A 20,575-nucleotide genomic window follows, 5' to 3' on the forward strand; every position below is an offset into this window, starting at 1 on the left:
TAACCCATGAAAAGTAAAGAGTCTGATTGAACAGTTTTGCTTCAAGATCTAGAATCTCATTGTATGGAACTGGGCTATGTAATATTTATTGTAATCAGTGATTAAACTTGTACAAGTAAGAAGCTTTTGCACAGCAAAGGAAGCCATCAACAAAATGAAAAAGCAGCCTTTCTTAAAATGGGAGAAGGTATTTACAAATGATGTATCTAATAAGGAGGCAATATCCAAAATATATAAAAAACTTATACAATTTAACACCAAAAAACCCGAACAATCCTATTAAAAAATCAGCAGAGGACCTGAATAGACATTTTTCCAAAGACATACAGATGGCCAACAGACACATGAAAAGATGCTCAACATCACTAATCATTATGGAAATGCATGCCAAAACCACAATGAGATATCCCCTCACACCTCTCAGAATGGCTAAAATCAAAGAGACAAGAAATAACACATGTTGGCAAGAATGTGAAGAAAAAGGAGCCCTTGTGCATTGTTGGTAGAGATGTAAATTGATACAGCCACTGTGGAAGACAGTATGGAGGTTCCTCAAAAAATTAAAAATAGAAATAACTTATGATCCAGTAATTCCACTCCTGGGTATTTACCCAAAGAAAACAAAAACACTAAGTTGAAGGGATATTTGCACCCCCTATGCTATTGCAGCATTATTCACAACAGCCAAGATGTGTCCATCAATAGATGAACAGATAAAAAAGATGTGGTATATTTATGCAATGGAATATTACTCAGCCTTAAAAAAAGAAAGAGAGAGAGAAATCTTGCCATTTGTTTCAGTATAGATGGACCTAGAGGGTATTATGCTAAGTGAAATAGGGGAGACAAAGAAAAATACCATATGATTTCACTTATATGTAGAATCTAAAAAACAAAACAAATGAACACACAAACAAACAAACAGAAACGGACCCATAAATACAGAGGGGGGTGGGGTAAAAGATTGGGCAAAATGGGTAAAGGAGAGTGGGAGATACATACTTCCAGTTATGGAACAAATAAGTCACAGGATGAAAGGTACAGCATAGGGAATATAGTCAATGGTATTGTAACAGTGTGGTATGGTGACAGATGGTAACTACACTTGTGTGGAGCACAGCATAACGTATGGAGTGGTCCAGTCACTATGTTGTACACCTGAAGTTAATGTAACTATGTGTCACCTATGCCTCAATAAAAAGTAATAATTAAACTCACACAAATGTAGGTAATACATATAAAACCATTAATTCTTATTTTACTTAAAACTCTATGTTATGCTGAACAAAAAATAGTATAAAATGAAAGACTTAACATATTCAAGAATACCTTTAAAATCTAATCATAGTTTCAGTAATCAAAGTAGAATCTACAAATTTTTTAAATTTTATTTATTTTGAGAGAGAGACAGAGAGAGAGAGAGAGAGAGAGAGAGAGAGAGAGAGAGAGAGAGCATGAGTGGGGGAAGGGCAAAGAGTGAGGGATAGAGAATCCCAGGCGGGCCCCACACCGTCAGCTCAGAACCCAGTGCTGGCTCAGTCTCACCAAATGTGAGATCATGACCTAAACCAAAATCAAGAGTCAGACACACAATCGACTGAGCCACCCAGGTGCCCTGAATCTACAAATTTAAAAGGTAATTGTTCCCCCATCCAAATGCAATTGATTTTTTATGAGACATAGGAATAATAATATAATTATTAAAGGTATTCATTGTTCTTCCTTGCTGTGACCCTTAGCCAGAATTCAGGGCTTTAAGCTTTGATTATATATTGCAGAAATTTATTTTTTTTTTTAATTTTTTTTTTCAACGTTTTTTTAATTTATTTTTGGGACAGAGAGAGACAGAGCATGAACGGGGGAGGGGCAGAGAGAGAGGGAGACACAGAATCGGAAACAGGCTCCAGGCTCCGAGCCATCAGCCCAGAGCCTGAAGCGGGGCTCAAACTCACGGACCGCGAGATCGTGACCTGGCCGAAGTCGGACGCTCAACCGACTGCGCCACCCAGGCGCCCCAGAAATTTATTTTTAAGAATACACTAGATTGAATAGCAATCCTCATTTGCTGATCCATTTATTTTCTCACCCAATAAACCTGCCTTGGTTTGCTGAACACACAAAGCGTCAAGACCAAGAGTGATGTCATTTGTTTTAAGCCAGAGCTGCTATCTTTCTAAAAGGGCATTGAAGGGAGACTAAACTCATTGTGGCGATCATTTCACATACATACAAATATCAAATCATTAGGCTGTACACCTGAAACTAATGTTATATGTCAGTTATGCCTCAATTAAAAAAAAAATTAAAAAAAAATAAAAGGGCACCGAGATGCCCAAATTGCTTTGTCATTTGGTTGGTGAGACAATTAAATTAACCAGCCTTTCTGGGTTTTAGAGAAAAGTTTAAAAGCCCAGCAGCTTTCAGCAAATTTAGCTGTGTCAATATCTTTGCATGATTCATTTAAATTAACTTTTCATTTCAAGTGGAGCAGTCTGGGAAAAGAAAGCAGCTTGAATACTTGCCCAAATGTCATAACTTTTATTAATAATACCCAGGACTAGCAAAGTGTTTTTCAGTTTGTAGAGTGTTTCTAATACATGATGTCACTTGATCTCCAGGCCAACTCTAGGAAGAGTTAGAACTCAGTCCCTGGGGTCTGAATCATAATCAAATAGCAGCAGTTGCATCCTCATTTATGTATGCCTGAAAGCTTGGGGCTAGCATTTAAAGATACTTCAAAAGTGCCGTGTTAGAGAGTTCACATCAAGAGAGACTGGACCAGCTCAAGGTGGAGCCAAGATGTTTACTGGAACGGAAACAGGGGAATTAAGTGAAAGTTTGTGAAGTGGATGCTGGCAGACAGGCTTATTTCCCAGAGATACTGCTATGCCCCCCACCAAAAAAAAAAAAGTAAGGCCACCAGTTAATACACTCAAGCCTTATACAGAGATTTCATAATCTTTTTTTAGTGCTTTAGTCATAAAAAAGAACAAACTGAAAAAAAAAATTTCCTAGAAGTGAAAAATGTGACAGCAGGAAAAAAAAGAAAACAGAAGGTCACTAAAATTGTGAAAACTTCCCAGAAATTAAAAGGAAAAGACAGAGAAAATGAAACCAAAAAATAGGAAAGGTAGGTGACCTTACCAGGAAATCAAATATCCAACTAACAGGAGTGCCTCAAAAAGAATACAGGGAAACTGTAAGGGAAGAATTTTATCAAAGTCATGTTACGTTATGATTCTCCAGAACTGGTGGTCACAGGAGAAGGGCTACCAAGTGCCTGGCACTTCAAACAAAACAATACTTGCAAAAAAGGGGATCCTTGGGGTTGCCTGGGTGGCTCAGTCAGTGGAGCATCAGACTTCTGCTCGGGTCATGATCTTGCCCTTCAGGAGTTCAAACCCCACGTCAGGCTCTATGCTGACAGCTCAGAGACCGGAGCCTGCTTCAGATTCTGTGTCTCCCTCTCTCTCTGCCCCTCTCCCGCTCGCACTGTCTCTCTCTCTCCAAAAATAAATAAACATTAAAAAAATTAAAGAAAAAAAGACTACATAACAGTACTTTCACAATTATGGAAGAAAATGATCTCCAACCTAAAATTCTGCACTCAGCCAAACTATTCATGGAGTGTGAAAGTAGCATAAAGACATTCTTAGACATGCAAGATCTCAAAACTTTATCTACCATTTATCCTTATTCAAGAAGTTAGGCACCGGGGTGGCTCAAGCATCCCACTCATGATTTCAGCTCAGGTCATGATCTCATGGTTCCTGAGATGGAGCCCTGCCTTGGGCTCTGTGCTGACAGCATGGAGACTGCTTGAGATTTTCTCTCTCCCTCTCTCTCTCTGTCCCTCCCCTGCTCATGCACACACACACACTCTCTCTCTCAAAATAAATAAATAAACATTTTTTAAAAATTAATCAGAAGCAAAGTGGAGAAAGGAATTGCTTGTTTTCATCCTAAATCTTTTAGTTCTCTGACCTCTTAAATTCTGTACCTTGGAAATAATCAGATCCATGTTAATTATACCTTTGGGAGGTGACCTGAAACTAAAATTTCCAGAAAGGGTCAAATGTGCCATAGCTGTTAAACTCTAGACAATACAAAGTAAATACTCCCTAAAAACTTAATTATACCGATATTATACTTACAATTATAGACCAAAATCTGAAATTTTTGGCTGCCTAAAGCACCAGGGTCACCTGATAAATGGTAAATTTGACTTTCATTTTGGTTTTTGTTCGCTTATCCTTTGGATTATATATGCCATGTACATCATATCCCTCTGGGGCATTATTTTTCTCATGTCAACCACTATGTGATTTTGACTGTAAATACAGAAACATCAGCTACTTGAACATGTAGTTGTGGCCTTGAGGTTCAGGTACTTGAAGCCAATTAGCTGAGAGAGAGAGACAGAGCTAAGGACAAGACAAAGTTATTAAGAGTATAAGACTAATGGAGTTACACTTTCCACTTCTATCTTGACTGTTACCTAATATCAGCCCCAATATAGATGCCACTTGCTCCTTCTGTACCTCCCATTTACAAGACATTTCTGGGAGAAGAGTAATGAAAGGAATAAGAGCTTAGCTATTGAGATCAATGTGATAGAAAAAGAGCAAGAAACCAGGTCTCATTTTTAAGAAAATATTCAATTTTCTAAAAGAGGCTTCTCTTGCCCCCAGTTCTTTATAACATTGGCAGGTAATGCCTTAGTTCCACTTTTTATTATATTGTTTGGGATTTTTGTCACTGGTATCTAATAATGCACAGACTTGCTGTGTGCTTCTAGTTCTACATGGGTCATGCTTTCAAAGCATCTGAATTCACATATATATGATGCCTTCTATGAAAATTGTTAAATTAAACCAGCCATATATGCTATCAAAGCATTGGAAGTTCTCTGGGCCTCACTACATGAGAAGCTGCAATAATAAGGGCACCTGAATGACTCAGTCAGATAAGTGTCCAAATCTTGATTTCAGCTCAGGTCATGATCTCATGGTCATGATCTCACAGTTGTGAGATCAAGTCCCTCATGGGGCTCTGTGCTGATAGTGTGGAGCCTGCTTGGGATTCTCTCTCTCCCTCTCTGTCTGTCCTACCACTGCTCATGGGCACACACACGCACTCTCTCTCTCTCTCTCTCTCTCTCTCAAAATAAATAAATAAACTAAAAAAAAGAAGAAGCTGCAGTAATAAACCCATGTGTTTTCATTGGTTACTCGAGGTCACTCTGTAAATTATGTTTGTACAATATTTGCAAAAACTACCATTTCAAGATGAAACAGTAATTGTTTTACTCTTTAAGATACCAAGATATTTAGCAGAAGTTTTCACAGATCTGTAGGATAAATCAACATGAGCCATGTAAGCAAGGCTCCAGGCAAGAAACCCTGCTTCAATTATTTAAACCTTCCTTAATAATATTTAAAAATATATATACCCTCAGGTCTTACTATATATTTTTCTAGTTTTTTATATCACTTCTTGAACATTTTATTGAAGTACAATGTGAATACAGAATAGAGCACATATCTAAAGAGAACTGAGCACTGCTGTGTAAACAGTACCCAGATAAAGAAATAGAACCTAAACAGTACCTCCTATATCCCTTTTCTCAATCACTGTCCCTCACTGTGCTGGTGTTCTAACAGCATAGCTTTGTTTTTCCTGTTGCTTGTACTTTATGGAAATGGAATTACACAACATGTACCCTTCTGTGTCTTGTTTCTTTCACTCAACGTTATTCATATGAAGCTTGTCCATCATCGAGCATAGTTCCAGTGTGCTGTTACTGTTGTAATAGTGTACCATTCCATTATGTTAATGTACCACAACTTATCTCTTTAATTCTACTGTTAGTAGGAGTTTGAACATTTCCAGCTTCAGTTTATTAAGAGAGCAGTGCAGTTTTGAACACTATAGTACATATCTTTTGATGAACATATATAAACACACCTACTGAGTATGTATGTAGGAGTATGTAGCTATATCGTAAGATATATATACATTCAGCTTTAATAGATACTGCCAGTTTCCCAAAGTTGTTGGGTCAGTTTTTAACTTTTTTTGTTCAGTACACATTTATTTAATGATATTCTCTTCATTGTAAGTTTTGACTATTGATCAAATGATCAGTGATCATTGATCACTGTTCTCTTCCTTATAAGTTTCAAAATCATGAATGATAGTTATTTAGCAGGGATATGACCCATTTAAATGAATCGGCCCAATAAAGTAGAATGCTTTGATTTATGAATTGTAATAAAAAAAACTTTTCTCTTGGGATATTGGAGTAATCACTTGGTCATTAGAAATGTTTGCAGACTGGGGCACCTGAGTGGCTCAGTCAGTTAAGCATCCGACTCTTGGTTTTGGTTCAGGTCATGATCTTATGGTTTGAGAGTTTGAGCCCCTCATCCCCTCATTGGGATTCTCTCTCTCTCCCTCTCTCTGTCTCTCTCTCTCTCAAAATGAATAAACAAATTTTTTTTAATAAATGTTTGCAGACATTAAAAAGGAAAAAAATCACTTAAATCTATATGGAAAGTACGTTCAAGCAATCTCTCAAATGGACAGTTTAAAGGAAAACTTTTCCAGCAATAGTCAGCAAGTAGTAAGCAAAGGACAATAGAGGGATTCTAAGACCAAGAACCAGGCAATCTGAGATAATGTCTCAACTCTACCAACCACTTAATTTATCTGAGCCTTTATTTTCTCTTACACAAAATAAGAGTCTTAATCCATACTCTGAGTGTGAAGACTACATGAAAATACATTGTATTGTATGTATCAGGTGTAATTATGTATAAAGTAAAGAGAGCTTATGTTTTACATCAAAAAGCCATAAACATAATCTTAGACTATGACATTAATTTTTTTTAATTAAAAGAAAATTTTAATGTTTATTCTTGAGAGAGAGAGAGAGAGACAGAGCACAAGCGGGGGAGGGGCAGAGAGAGGGAGAGACACAGAATCCTTTTTTTTTTTTAATATGAAATTTATCGTCAAATTGGTTTCCATGCAACACCCAGTGCTCATCCCAACAGGTGCCCTACTCAACGCCCATCACCCACCCTCCCCTCCCTCCCACCCCCATCAACCCTCAGTTTGTTCTCAGTTTTTAAGAGTCTCTTATGATTTGGCTCCCTCCCCCTCTAACTTTTTTTTTCCTTCCCCTCCCCCATCGTCTTCTGTTAAGTTTCTCAGGATCCACATAGGAGTGAAAACATATGGTATCTGTCTTTCTCTGTATGGTTTATTTCACTTAGCATAACACGCTCCAGTTCCATCCACGTTCTACAAAAAGCCATATTTCATTTTTTCTCATTGCCAAGTAGTATTCCATTGTGTATATAAACCACAATTTCTTTATTCATTCATCAGTTGATGGATATTTAGGCTCTTTCCATAATTTGGCTATTGTTGAAAGTGCTGCTATAAACATTGGGGTACAAGTGCCCCTATGCATCAGCACTCCCGTATCCCTTGGGTAAATTCCTAGCAGTGCTATTGCTGGGTCATAGGGTAGATCTATTTTTAATTTTTTGAGGAACTTCCATACTATTTTCCAGAGCGGCTGCACCAGTTTGCCTTCACACCAACAGTGCAAGAGGGTTCCCGTTTCTCCACATCCTCTCCAGGACCTATAGTCTCCCAATTTGTTCATTTTAGCCACTCTGACTGGCATGAGGTGATATCTCAGTGTGGTTTTGATTTGTATTTCCCTGATGAGGAGTGACGTTGAGCATCTTTTCATGTGCCTGTTGGCCATCTGGAGGTCTTCTTTAGAGAAGTGTCTATTCATGTCTTCTGCCCATTTCTTCACTGGATTATTTGTTTTTCAGGTGTGGAGTTTGGTAAATTCTTTATAGATTTTGGATACTAGACCTTTGTCTGATATGTCATTTGCAAATATCTTTTCCCATTCTGTTCGTTGCCTTTTAGTTCTGTTGATTGTTTTCTTTGCAGTGCAGAAGCTTTTTATCTTGATGAGGTCCCAATAGTTCATTTTTGCTTTTAATTCCCATGCCTTTGGAGATGAGACACGGAATCCTAAGCAGGCTCCAGGTTCTGAGCTGTCAGCACAGAGTCCGGGAGGCTGAAACTCACAAACAGCGAGATCATGACCTGAGTTGAAGTTGACTTAACCGACTGAGCCACCCAGGCACCCCAACCATGACATTAATTTTTAACTTTCCAATTATATTCCTAGAGAATACATTTCCCTATCTTGTTTTAGCCCTGCATTTTATTACCACTGTCTCCATTTTTAGCATTAGGAATATTACACAGTTCATCATGGAATTACACTAATTCACGTACATTAATGACTCTGGTGGTCATTAATTTACTAGTTAGTTTACTAGTTGCATTGTGGGTTTTCAGTAGTCCTTTGCCACTATCTTATCAAATAGCGATTACAGATGTACAGTTGGTTCCCGGAAGGCATGTTCATGCTCAGATAATTTACCTCAAATAAGTCATATCTCTTCCTAGCCAATTCAAAAATTGCTTCATGTTTTACTTTTTGGTACTTTTATTCTTTTTTTTTTTTTTTTATTTACTTCTGAAACAATGTTGTTAAGTAATTGCTGGGCTCTTTCTTTTTTTTAATTTTTATTCTTTTTTTGAGAGGGAGCGTGAGCAAGTGGGGGAAGGGCAGAGAGAAAGGGAGACAGAGAATCCCAAGCAGGCTCCACTTTGTCAGCACAGAGCCCGACTTGGGGCTTGATCCCATGAACCGCAAGATAATGACATGAGCTGAAATCAAGAGTCAGATGCTTAACCAACTGAGCCACCCAGGCACCCCTTGGTACTTTTTTTGTTTGGTGTGAGTTGTTTGGACAAACAATTCTACTAATGTGAAAGAATATGCCAAGGTAGTCTTTTTCACCCTTTGGGCATTTATCAGGGCCAAGTATGACAAGGAAAAGATTCTTAAGATATAGTAACTTAATAATCTCCCTTTTCATGTTATTCTGTTTTCTCCTCTCTTTTGTTTTTGTTTTTTATGTCCTCATGTATGCCACATGCAGTGCGTTTGGCGTAGTTATGCAGCTGATGAGAAATCTGTTTCCATTGCAACCTGGAAGCCACACTTGAAGGCCTTGCACACCTGCAGCCCCACCAAGTAGGTATCAGTGTGACAGCTGATGCTGTCATCAAGCTTCCTCAAGTTTGCAAAATAAATCATACACACGCACGCACACGCACTTGCGCGTACACCCATGTATGCATGCGCACACATGCACACACACACGTGTTGACTTTTGGCTTGTCTTATTCTCTGCTGCTCTTTGAGAGATTCAGCCCTGTTCAGCAGCAACTCAGGCACAAAACTAAATGGACTCAGGATCATTCCTCACCATTCATAGACTGAGCTTAAAGATTAAAGGAATCCAAATTTTTATAGAGATTTATTTCTATTATTACATGTTTATTTTCTAATAAATCATTTCATAAAACCCACCAAAATTCTAAAGGTAAGCACTAGGGCTCCTAAAAAACAATGACTGTTTAAACTCCATCCAATACCTGACCCCAAGCAGGGAACACTTTGAGAGCAATGTATGTTTGCATGAAGTCCCTCAAAGCCCTCTCTCATCTGGATCTCCTGACAGGATGGTCCTTGAGCTTTCACTTGCTGATCAAACTAGTATCAGTAGCAAAAGAAGAGCTGGAGTCCTAATAGGATTATAACCTACAGTGAAGCCATGGGACCAATCAAATTAAAAGTTGAAATAAGCATTCAAAATTTGAAAGTAATATGGCTTTCATTCACATTCCATTGGTCAAGACAAATCACCTGACCATGCTTCAACTCAAAGAGGATGGGAAAGTGCAATCATACTATGTGCCTGAAAAAGAGAGGAGAACCAGAAAAATTATGAATGGCCATAATGGCTACCACAGTGATCTTTAATTAAAAAAAAAAAAAAGTCCTTGGTCCTGAAATCCTAGACTCCAGTTCAACTAGCAGAACATACTAAATCATAATCACCATCTAATTAAAGAAATCAGTGAAACAAGCAAAGCAACCAAGTCAAGGGAAAGGCTTTCTGTGTGTCACCCAGCTTGATTACAACAGTCCATTCCTCACATTGTTCAAAAGTTATCAAAGTGCTTATCTGACTTAGTATTTTAGAGCACTTGATGTTTCCCTTCCTAGTCCAACAAAACCTTAATCCTAGTCGCTGAAAAGGGTTCAAGGCATCTAACTACTGTGATTCAGTCAGAAAAACCTCCTTCTTATTTGATGTGGAAGAGGAATCATCTGGGGAAACCTCCATGACTTGTTGCCTGGAATTTCAGTCTCGAAGGAGATTTGTGATGCTTCAGAGTGCATGCTGTTGAGAAGCTATAGATGTGTCACTGTCAGGATCCGTTACATTGCTTCCCTAATCTTCCTTGGGCCTCAGTTTTCCCATCTACCAAGTGAAGGACTAAAGGTGAGCAAGATAACCTCTAAGCTCCGATAGGACATGTCTCCTAGAAGTTGGAGTCAAAACTTTGTCAGCACTTGTGACAGATATTCACAGAACCCTAGGCTTTAGAAGAGATGGAACCTTAGCAAGGATAGAAGCATGGATAGTGTTGAATGAACGCATGGATGAGAATTGTCTTTTTGCATAGATCTTAAAATTTAGTTGAATTTCCTCTGTTGAGTATAAGACTCTTTCAAAATTGTGGTATTAAAAACAAAAAAGGGACATAACTCATGCCATCTAGTACTTGGGGGTATGAATCAGAAATGGGAATTGTATAGATGTTGCATGTCTTGTACTCATGAAGTTGTCTGGGTTAATTTGTAAGAGGAAGGCTAGTAGAAAAAAACAAAAGAAGGTTCTCAAGTGACAGAAGAGAGTGGTCTCTTATCATGTGATAATTTGGCTTTCTAGTTTCGCAAGTTTTTGGATTAAGGTCATTCTGAAACCTAGAAAAAAATTAATAATGAGTCACATTCTCCCAATGCATAAGCTATTATTTTACTCACATAATTTCTCTGTTTCCTCTGATATCTTCCATTTTAAATGGGGGGGGGGGGGGCGGGCGGGTAGAGGAGAATTTATGCAAACACCTGTATTCATCCTATTCCACTCTGGCTATCAGCCATCCCCTTCATTGTCATCTCCCTACACCCCCCCACACACACACACACATTAACCTCTGAATCTCAGTCCCATTTACTCAATAACAGGTACTTGTCCAGAATGACACAATAGTCACTGGCAAAGTTCATAGGAACCTGGATGTCCTAACATCTCTCCCTTTAGTGACACATTATTGCTCCAAATTGTGTGGTTCTTAATCTTTATTATTGTTGTTGTTTTTGTTAAACCATTGAGAATGATCATAATTATGGACTCTTTCCGACAAAAAATATTCAATGCACAAAAAATCAAAACTTTGCCTACCATTTTAATGTATTCACGGACTCCCTGAAGCCAAGTTCAGAACCTTTGCTTTAGAAAGCATACCTGCTTTATTCAAGTTTGTAGATCTGTGAAGAGAGTAACTTACAATAACTTAGATATTTTGACATTTATAATTAGCTGGCTTACTGAGTGCAGAGTGATGTAGTCAGAAACAGAGTGAAACTTCTTTTTATTTACATAGTATATTTCCTATAACATTCAGAGTTTAAGAACTTCTGAAGGAAGAAATGATTCATTCATTCATTCATGCATTCATTAAATAACTATTCGTTGAGTACCTATTAGAAATGTAGCAGTGAAAGAAAAAAAACAAATAGATTAGAATCTCAGGCTGCAGGGAATATATATTCAACAAACATTGGGAAGAGAAAACAAACAAACAAATAAATATGTAATATATTAGATGGCAATAGTGCTAAGGAGAAAAGTAAAGTAGGGAAAGAATTTAAGGGACATTAGGGACTGCAATTTTAAACAGGTGGTCAGGGAAGAGAGATCATATTATCAACAGCAGCATCATCAATGATATTGTTATTAAAAAACACGAACTCATGCTCTTCTCCCCAGCAGTTTTAGAGATGAAATGAGATGCTTTGACTCCTCAACCTTATTCCAGGGAGTAGGATGGAAGAGAGGTGTGACAAGTGTGCGGGGGAGGGAGGGGCATGCCATACCCACTCAAACCTGCCAGGGATACACACAGCAGTTTCCGACTCTCTCCTTTCTGGTCTGGCTGGTCTCACCTACATTTTCAAGGTCTTAGCAGTTGCTATTTCCAAGTTCTGTTTTAATAACAGAAGGATTTACAGCAGGACATATTTTTTCTTGATTTTCTTCTCCGAGAAAATGAAGGCTATGTAAAGTGTATAACACAGGTAAATGTGCTCTTTTAAGGAATGAGTCTGATATTTTGTGAAGCTGTGGGGAATTATCAAGCTCCAAGGATGCCATGTGATACTTAAGAAGTCAGAATTTAGACATTATTAATCTAACGCGTTCAATTTATTCATAAGAAAATCAAGGCCTACAAGAAAGTAAGATGTTTGTCCAAGGACACACAGCTCATTCCCAAAGAGCAGGGACCCTACACCAGGTTGCACAGACCTGAATCTGCCTAGATGGGTTATTAAAAATGCCATCCAACACTAGGCTAGGAGAGTTGTGATCAACTTTCTATGTGCCTAATTTATTCCAAGAGAATTCCTATGGTATGCAACATGAAAACAAAATCTTCCTCAACAAGTGATTAAAGTACAAGGCCACAGTCACACATTAATGAATCCAGATTTAGGAACTCAGGAGTCTGCCTAAAGCACAGGACTACAGCTACAGTGTTGCCAGCACCATTCTAAGAGTCTTTGCTAATGCCAGTTAGATCAGAACCACTTTTTCTTAACTATGGATGGATAACTTCAGCTACTGAAGAGTCTATAGTTTTGGGTGACATGTGAGCACTGTTGGTCTTGCTAAGTAAACGTGCCAGCTCAGGTCTGTGGCACAAAAAATAGATGTTTAAAAGTTAGGCACACTTATTACAAAGACTATTGCTTCTATGGATCTTGCTTGAAAAGAAATACTTAAGGTAATTTTATTCCCCAATCTCCAATTTGGCCATTATCAAGTGCTATACATGTATTCACCAGTTTATCATCATTTCTCTTCTGCCTGCACGCACCTGAAGGAAAGAACAAGGGGAAACATCAAGCAGGTTTGTGATTTCTCTTCTGCTACATGTTTGTTTATAAATCTGATGCCTAACAGATGTTTTAAATGTGTCTCATGTGAGTAAAATTGATCACAAACTGGAAATGATTAAAAGTGACCTTTCACAATATTGCCTGCAAAGGTTGCTGTTTCATTGATTCTTTTTTTTTCCCTTAGAAGCATAAGTGTCTCCGTAACTCACTCACTGCTTTTTACAATCGGCAGGGCATGGAACATTCTTGGGGAAAAATAATAACTACGGCTTTTGGTTATTTCATGCTACCATTTTCTCAGAGAGAAGTCTTAACCCAAGCATTCAAATTCCAGGAAGCAGTGTAAGATATATTCCCCTTCTTCAGGGTCCTTCTTTTAGAATAAGAAATTGAGTTTTTTTTTTTTGGCAAAAGGAACACTGTGTATAGAAGGTAGGAACAATCTTTCTGTGACATCTCCAGCTCATTAAGCGCTGAGGCTTACTCAGGTGACATGCTTCAGGAGAAGAGCTCCCCCTACCCACCCCCCTCACCCACCCACCATCCTTTAAGAAGAAGATAATCCTCCCAGAAACTTCACCAAGTAATTTATGGTCATTCTTTCATGCCTTTCAAGGAAATGCTTTATCAGATTAAAAAGCAGAGAGTTAGACATAGGGGAATAGGAGGTGAAAGAGAACATTTTATTCTGTGTTAGTAAGTGCCAGGAAGGATCTGAATTTGGGAGCAAAGCTTCAAAGGACAGAGCCAGGTGGATCTCAGCACTGATGGTGTGAGGAGTAGCAGAGGCAGAACCAGCAGAAGAAACCCAGGTGCCTGAAAGGGAAGAAGAAAAAACTTTTTCCAGTCACTGCTGTTTGTTTCAGTATTGAGGGAACACCGGCATTCCCTGCCCCCCCCCCACCCGCACAGAATTGGCCCCTCAGTGGGGACCAACGGGAGTCCAAGGATCATTCATTTAGTTTTGTACTGTCCTACTAATGACATTAATTGCAATACATGTATACAGTACTGAAACTAGTTTTGGAAGTTCACTTGGGGTGATGAGACTCTGGCCCACCCATTTCTGCATTATGTTAATTAACACCTAAAAAGATTCACAAGCCAAAACATAAATGCACCTATCATGGGAGACAGATGTGGTAGGATGCACAACACTCCTTTGGGGTAGGTAAGCCTACACCGGGGTGGCATTAAACACCCTTTTCTTCTTTGGTAGACAAGGAGTTAGAGCAAAGGTCTTTGGATATTCCTGGATGATACTTCCAGAAAGTTTTAAAGCCTGAAGATTTGGTCTTCTCCACTTTAGAGATATTTCTGCCCAAAGAGAGGTTCTGGTCATCAGACTCAGAACATTCTTTGTATAGACTCTAGAAGAGGCAGGCTGACCAATTCTGACCCTTTAGTCCTCTTTTGTCTAGACTCCATCCATACAAACCCCACCATCCTTCTGTCATGACAATTTTACCTGAAAGGAGTTACACAAAATGAATCACAGCCATTATAAGCTCTTTTAGTCTATCTGATGATATTTGAAAAGTTTTCCTTGTTTTCGGAGCTATCCATTTACAAAGGGTAATTTATCTCCAAATCCTAAAGGCAGAAACTCCAAATCTTTGGCACAAACTCCACAGTTGCCTAAGAGTAAGGTCACCTGTCTTGGTTTCATCCTCCAAAACAGAGCTATTGGTGCCTAAAAGGGAAACTTGTGAGTTGTGTAAAAATGCTTGCAAAAGTGTGACTCTTTATGTCAGTCCTGAGGGAGGGGTCTTGCACACATGATCTTGCACTTTTTCCCAATGTCACCGAGGCAGAAAGTAAAGACAAAACTAAAGTGTCACTGTTGAGCTTCTGCTCCTCACTCCAACAAGGAACCTCCTAGTCCGCTGTTGTGATTCAAAAAGACAACAACCAAATTTTTTTAATTTCATGATGTTCACATATACCTAAAACGTTAAAATTTATTCTACATAATTGTGACTAAGGGTGTCAAAAATAACTCACCTTCAGTTTTGAACATATACAGAAACACTGAGCTATGTAACAGAGATTTCTTGCTTCTCTCTGGTCATGGACATTTGGAAAACACTGTGAAACAGGTCCTCTGTTACTATTTAGCACGCGTGCCTTACTTGATGCTTCTTCATACTTCATACACTTAGGTCTTCTATCCCCCAATTATGTATCCTATCATCCTGTGTAAAGCTATGACAGAGAATATGCTCAATATACAGTTCTTGGATGGAGTAATAAAATGTTCCTGACCTCAAGTAGTTTTATGAAGAAAAACACCAAAAAAAATGAGAAAAAGGAAATACATAAAAAGAGAGAAAATGAAAAAATTAAAACATTTCATTCTGAAGGAAACAAGCTGAAACTCCCATTTTAACATTAGGTTAGCTTTCACCTTGTGCTCCATAGGCAATGGAATTTCCAATACTGCATAATGAATGCAAAAAGACTATTGTATTAACAACAGCAACAGTGCCACCTTAAGAAAAACAAATTTGCCCTTACTCCAGCAAAATACAAACAAAAGAAAATGCATTTAGAATAAGGACTGTTTCTTGGACGAGAGCAGATCTGGGTTTAGACTAATAATATTGATAATCCTTGTCCCAGTTTCAAGTGGATTGATCAACACCACCCCAGTGCAAAGCCCCTCACTGTGTTTGGGGCCACAGGGTTATTGATGGTGATTCAGAGAAGCAGAAGAGAGAAACTTTAGCCAACTCTGTTATCTTCCAGATATCTCAGAGCCTAGAGTCTCCTAAATCTTTCCATATGGTTTTTCATTGTGTTAAGAACTGGGAGTAATTCAAGTGTAGATGAGGTTAGTCCAGTAGCCAATAACTCTCTCCAGGTGCCTGGCATTTGTTACCTCTGAATGACGAGGCCATGCACAGAGAGGCTTTTCTCTCTGCAGAATGTAGTGAAGCCTCACACATTCATTTACCCCCATAGTTAACAAGGTTCCCTGCTTTGGAATATTCTTGTTAGATTTTTGTCTTTCTACACTGAGGTTAGGGTATGTTTAAACAAAATGTATATATGATGTTTTGGCTAGGGAAAGACATCCAGTTCCATGATGCTTTTGCATTGTTCGTGACAGGTCCAAAATTTTTCTTTAAAATGCAAACCAACGGTCTCAAGAGCTCAGCTGAACAACAGTTAAAATAATGTCTCTTTGTCTGGTACAGGGTCAGGTACATTACTGTTAGTGTCAATGGAGCCTGCTCTGTTCTTCCTTTACTTAGACCATAAATGAAAGTTGTTTAGCATCATTTAATTATTCATTTGTTTTCCTCTGTCTTCCCAGTAAAACAGTTCTAATCTCATATGTGGTGAATATGTTTACTGATTTTATTGCAATTAATCATTCCATTAAGGAATTTTCCAACTCATTTTTTAAACTGGATAGTTTTTCCATTTTAGTATAAATTGTCACTGTCAGAAAATAGAATTTACCTATAAACCATCTAACCAGATTAAGCCAGTATTCTCACCTTGAGGTTTTATGTCCTCCTCCTTTCCTCCTTGACAAGAAAGTCAGTTAGCCATCGAGAGCACACTGCCACAAAAAGGCTCTTACTTCTTCCTGCCTACTAGGTTTTATTGCTACGAGAATAGATCATGCCAATGGAGGTTTAGGGATGATCTGTAAATCTCGCTGCCTCTGCTTACCCTGTCTCCTTAGTCAACAATTGTTGGCTATGTGCCTGCTCCATAGTTAAGCTGCCTTGATCACAGTGTATAGCTTTAAATAGAACTCTGTCAGACTTATTAGTAGACTATCTAAAGTTGCTTTAACAGGTTCTTGTGAGACTGTTACAAGGATGCATGTCTTAAAAGTTAAAGCATAAATGATACTCTTTTATTATGTTATCATCTTGTGCTGTGATCCACTGAGTGCTCTGTCCAAATAGCTCCTATGTGGTTGGCTTCATAAGGTTCTGAGATGAATGGCTCTTAGGAGAGAACTCTAGAATGCTGACAGAAAAGACTGTGTGTTCTTGTATTTCGTCTGCATTTATTTTCCATTATTTACATTTTCTTTCTTCTGTGCGCAAAGAATGATCTGCATGTGTTGTTAAACTAAGTAAGACTAGACTTCTTTTTTCAGCATAATCAACTTGTGTCCTTATGGGCAAAATGTTAGATTGTTTCAAAAATAATCTTTTAAAAATGGTCTCTCCTTCTGTTCTCATTTATTGATAGACGGAAAGGATTTAGTCTTTTAAAAACACATCATACGACTTACAGTAAGAAACTCTTTTTTTAACAAGCTAGTGACCTAGAATCTTTTCTTCTGACTTTTTTGAGCATGTATTCTGACAATTATTTACCAATATTAACTATAACTACAGGTGTCTTATACAAATCAAGAAACTTTTTTTAAATATTTCAAAGCAATTAATGGTATCAACTTCATTGATTCCTATAAATATTTATTTTTTTAAGTTCTGAAATATTTTGTTCCTCATTTCTACTCTGTTGCATTGCTATTTATTACAAGGATTGCTATTTCTAAAATATTTATCTTCTTAATTTTCATATGAATCAGATGCTAACACATAGACGTCCATCATCTGTAATGCCCTATTTCACATCCAGTTATTTCAGCCTAACCATTAAGAGCACTGGTTATATTTCCAGCAGCACGATTAAACTGCATAGTTAGTACTCACTGCTTAAATAGTCTATATACTTATATCTGAAAAACAATAAAGCCAAATGGCTTTGTTCTAAAAGAAAAAGAAATCCCTGAGCACTTTCATGGTGGTGAAATGCTTAGTAATGTGCTGCTCTATTTCCCTCACTCCTAGTAAGTTCTGTAGTAATAAGCAGAAGCTCTTCAGAATGTACACCTCACGGAAGCAGAGGTACCCAGCATCCCGGCTATTGACATGAAATTTGAGAATGCCAACTAACCTCAGGTGCATGACCAGGTTACACCGCCATCCTACCTGAGCCCTGCTCAGACTCACTCTTCCTAAGGACTTCTTGAATGAGGTTTTCAACCCGCTTGTAATTTTCCTTGTTGCCTGTTGCCTGCTTTGATACTCTACCCCAGGGACAAATAGGCAGGGTCCCGCACAGCACTGGCAGTCAGCCCCTTGGCGCCCCCTTGTGGTAGGACAACTGCTGAGCTGCCGCACGCACTGGATGGTTTTGGCTCAGTTGCCATATTGTGCCTGGGGCGAGAATTTGTTGAATGCTTATCCTATGAAGGGCTAAAACCGTAATTAAGGATAACAAGAACTATAGCATTCTAGGTCCAAGAGGATTACTCTGGGGTTACAGTAATGCCACATAGTTCCCTGGCAGGGAATAACCGGTAGTAGCCTGCATGTTGGGCCATTTGAGTAACTTGTACATCTGGTTCCTAGAGAGGGAAGAATTCCCTTGCAGAATTCCCAGTAGTTGTGCAGGCTCCCCCACTATAGTCCTCAGATGGGAAGGTGGGACTGCATACTCAAAGATGCCGAAATCCATGACCACGATGTCCTTTTGGTTACTTTCTCCAGAGAGAGACCACCTTGTTGGTCTCCTGGGAATAATCTTTGACAGTCTTCCTAAAAATATTCTTACATAAATCTTCCTCAAAAAATTGTGTTTATAGATGTGGCAAAAAAGCAGGAAAATAATGCAAACTTCAATGGACCAGCAAAGAGTTTATATTTTTAATCAATGTGCATTTTCAATAACATTCATCTAATCAAGTTAATAGTCATCTAAACAAGATGTTCTGTTGATTTCCAAAGGGGAAAAGAAGTAGAAAAACTAACAAAAGTAAGCTTTTTGTAAGAACAGGTCTTTGCTTTGGAGAACGAAATTTTTGCCTGGTTAAAAGTTCTGGGTTAAGATCTTATTCTTAACTTTCATACAATTATGTCAAAAGAGAGAGTGAAAACATTACATCTTTTTTCTTCTAATTTCATAGGTAATATGTTGGATTCAGTTAAAAATAATTCTGCTATTTTTTAATATAGACATTGGCAAATAAATATTCATGCAGTTGAGAAGGACAAAAAGGGAAATAGTACCTGAATTCATTTCTATCAACTTTAAGTGCTTTAAATAATATTAAGATTCAGAGACTAATATTATTTTCACTTTCCATTGATTATTAGAGATAATATCAAAATGTTTCATACAGACAACTTTTAAAAAATATTTCCATAGAAGCAATTGCTTTTATTTTTTTTTTTTAAATTTTTTTTTTCAACGTTTATTTATTTTGGGGACAGAGAGAGACAGAGCATGAATGGGGGAGGGGCAGAGAGAGAGGGAGACACAGAATCGGAAACAGGCTCCAGGCTCTGAGCCATCAGCCCAGAGCCTGACGCGGGGCTCGAACTCACGGACCGTGAGATCGTGACCTGGCTGAAGTCGGACGCTTAACCGACTGCGCCACCCAGGCGCCCCGAAGCAATTGCTTTTAAATGTTTTGTTACTGCAGATAAACCATGACAGGTGTGACACCGATGCTTATTTCAGATTTTTTTACTTTTTCAGTAATTGAAATTTTTAAAAAGGAAAAACTAAATTTCATATTAAATGGTTTTATGATTTTTTATCAGTTTCCTCTTCATTTAGTTGGTATAAGAAAGAGATAAATCTTTAAAGTTTGAGAAAATGATTTGATATTAACTAAACTCGGCCTTCTGTAGTAATTAGCATCTATTAACTCCAGAAAAGATAATCAATTAGATGAAGTATAGTGAGAATACTTGTAATGATAGCTGTGTAAACTTGAGCCATTCATTAATTGAAATAAAGGTGCAGAGTTGAGCATATGTTCCTGACCCCGATCATCATAAATTTAAATGATGGAACAGATGTGCTGAAACTGAAGAGATATGAAATCTTTACTATTTAAAAAAAAGAAAGAAAGAAAAAGCTTGAAAAGGGTAGACATTTTGGGGCCTGTCCCTTTGAGGATTTGTTTAAATAATCTGAAGGTTTGGGATGACGTGAAGAACCTAACCTGAGCATAAAAAGATGCAGTTTTATATGTTATTGTTGCTGTTGTTTAATGTGATCTACCATTTAATCATGCATTTGTCAAGTACAAAGGAAGCCTTTGACTGATGCGATTGTTTTAAAGAACTCTTGAACCCACCTGACCCCATCACAAAACTGCCCGGCCTGTTCCCTGCATGTGCCTTCAGCTAGTCACGCTGGACTTAGCTATGTCTGCATTTTAGAGGGGGGGCTGTCAGCTGCATGGTCAACTTGTTTATTGTTACCAGGACTTTCTGATCACCGCAGTTCATTATTTGATTTGTCTTCATGTAAACACATAAAATGTGGTGTCTTTTTAGAATATCATTTGTTAAGCAACTAGGCATGGAAAAATAAATGTTACTGTTTCTTGTTAGCTACAAAACACATATCCACTAAACACATTTGCTGTTGGCATGCTGC

General features: G+C 38.1%; 1 protein-coding gene across 6 annotated transcripts in view; it reads left to right on the top strand.

Moving 5' to 3' along the window:
• The window catches only part of KCNQ5 (potassium voltage-gated channel subfamily Q member 5), a 528,440-nt gene that overhangs the window by 443,380 nt on the left and 64,485 nt on the right, over positions 1 to 20,575 (top strand). For 3 of the 6 annotated variants that reach the window (XM_086707225.1, XM_025926156.2, XM_086707226.1), the window contains 3 exons: positions 9,048 to 9,142; positions 13,129 to 13,155; positions 17,971 to 18,027. In XM_086707225.1, the coding sequence (XP_086563351.1) occupies positions 9,048 to 9,142; positions 13,129 to 13,155; positions 17,971 to 18,027 (179 nt within the window). The remainder of the gene's footprint in view (positions 1 to 9,047; positions 9,143 to 13,128; positions 13,156 to 17,970; positions 18,028 to 20,575) is intronic. The other 3 variants (XM_086707224.1, XM_025926158.2, XM_025926159.2) reach the window with 2 other exon arrangements.

Source organism: Puma concolor, chromosome B2 (assembly GCF_028749965.1).
Source record: "Puma concolor isolate L17-30 chromosome B2, mPumCon1.1.hap2, whole genome shotgun sequence".
NCBI lineage: Eukaryota > Metazoa > Chordata > Mammalia > Carnivora > Felidae > Puma > Puma concolor.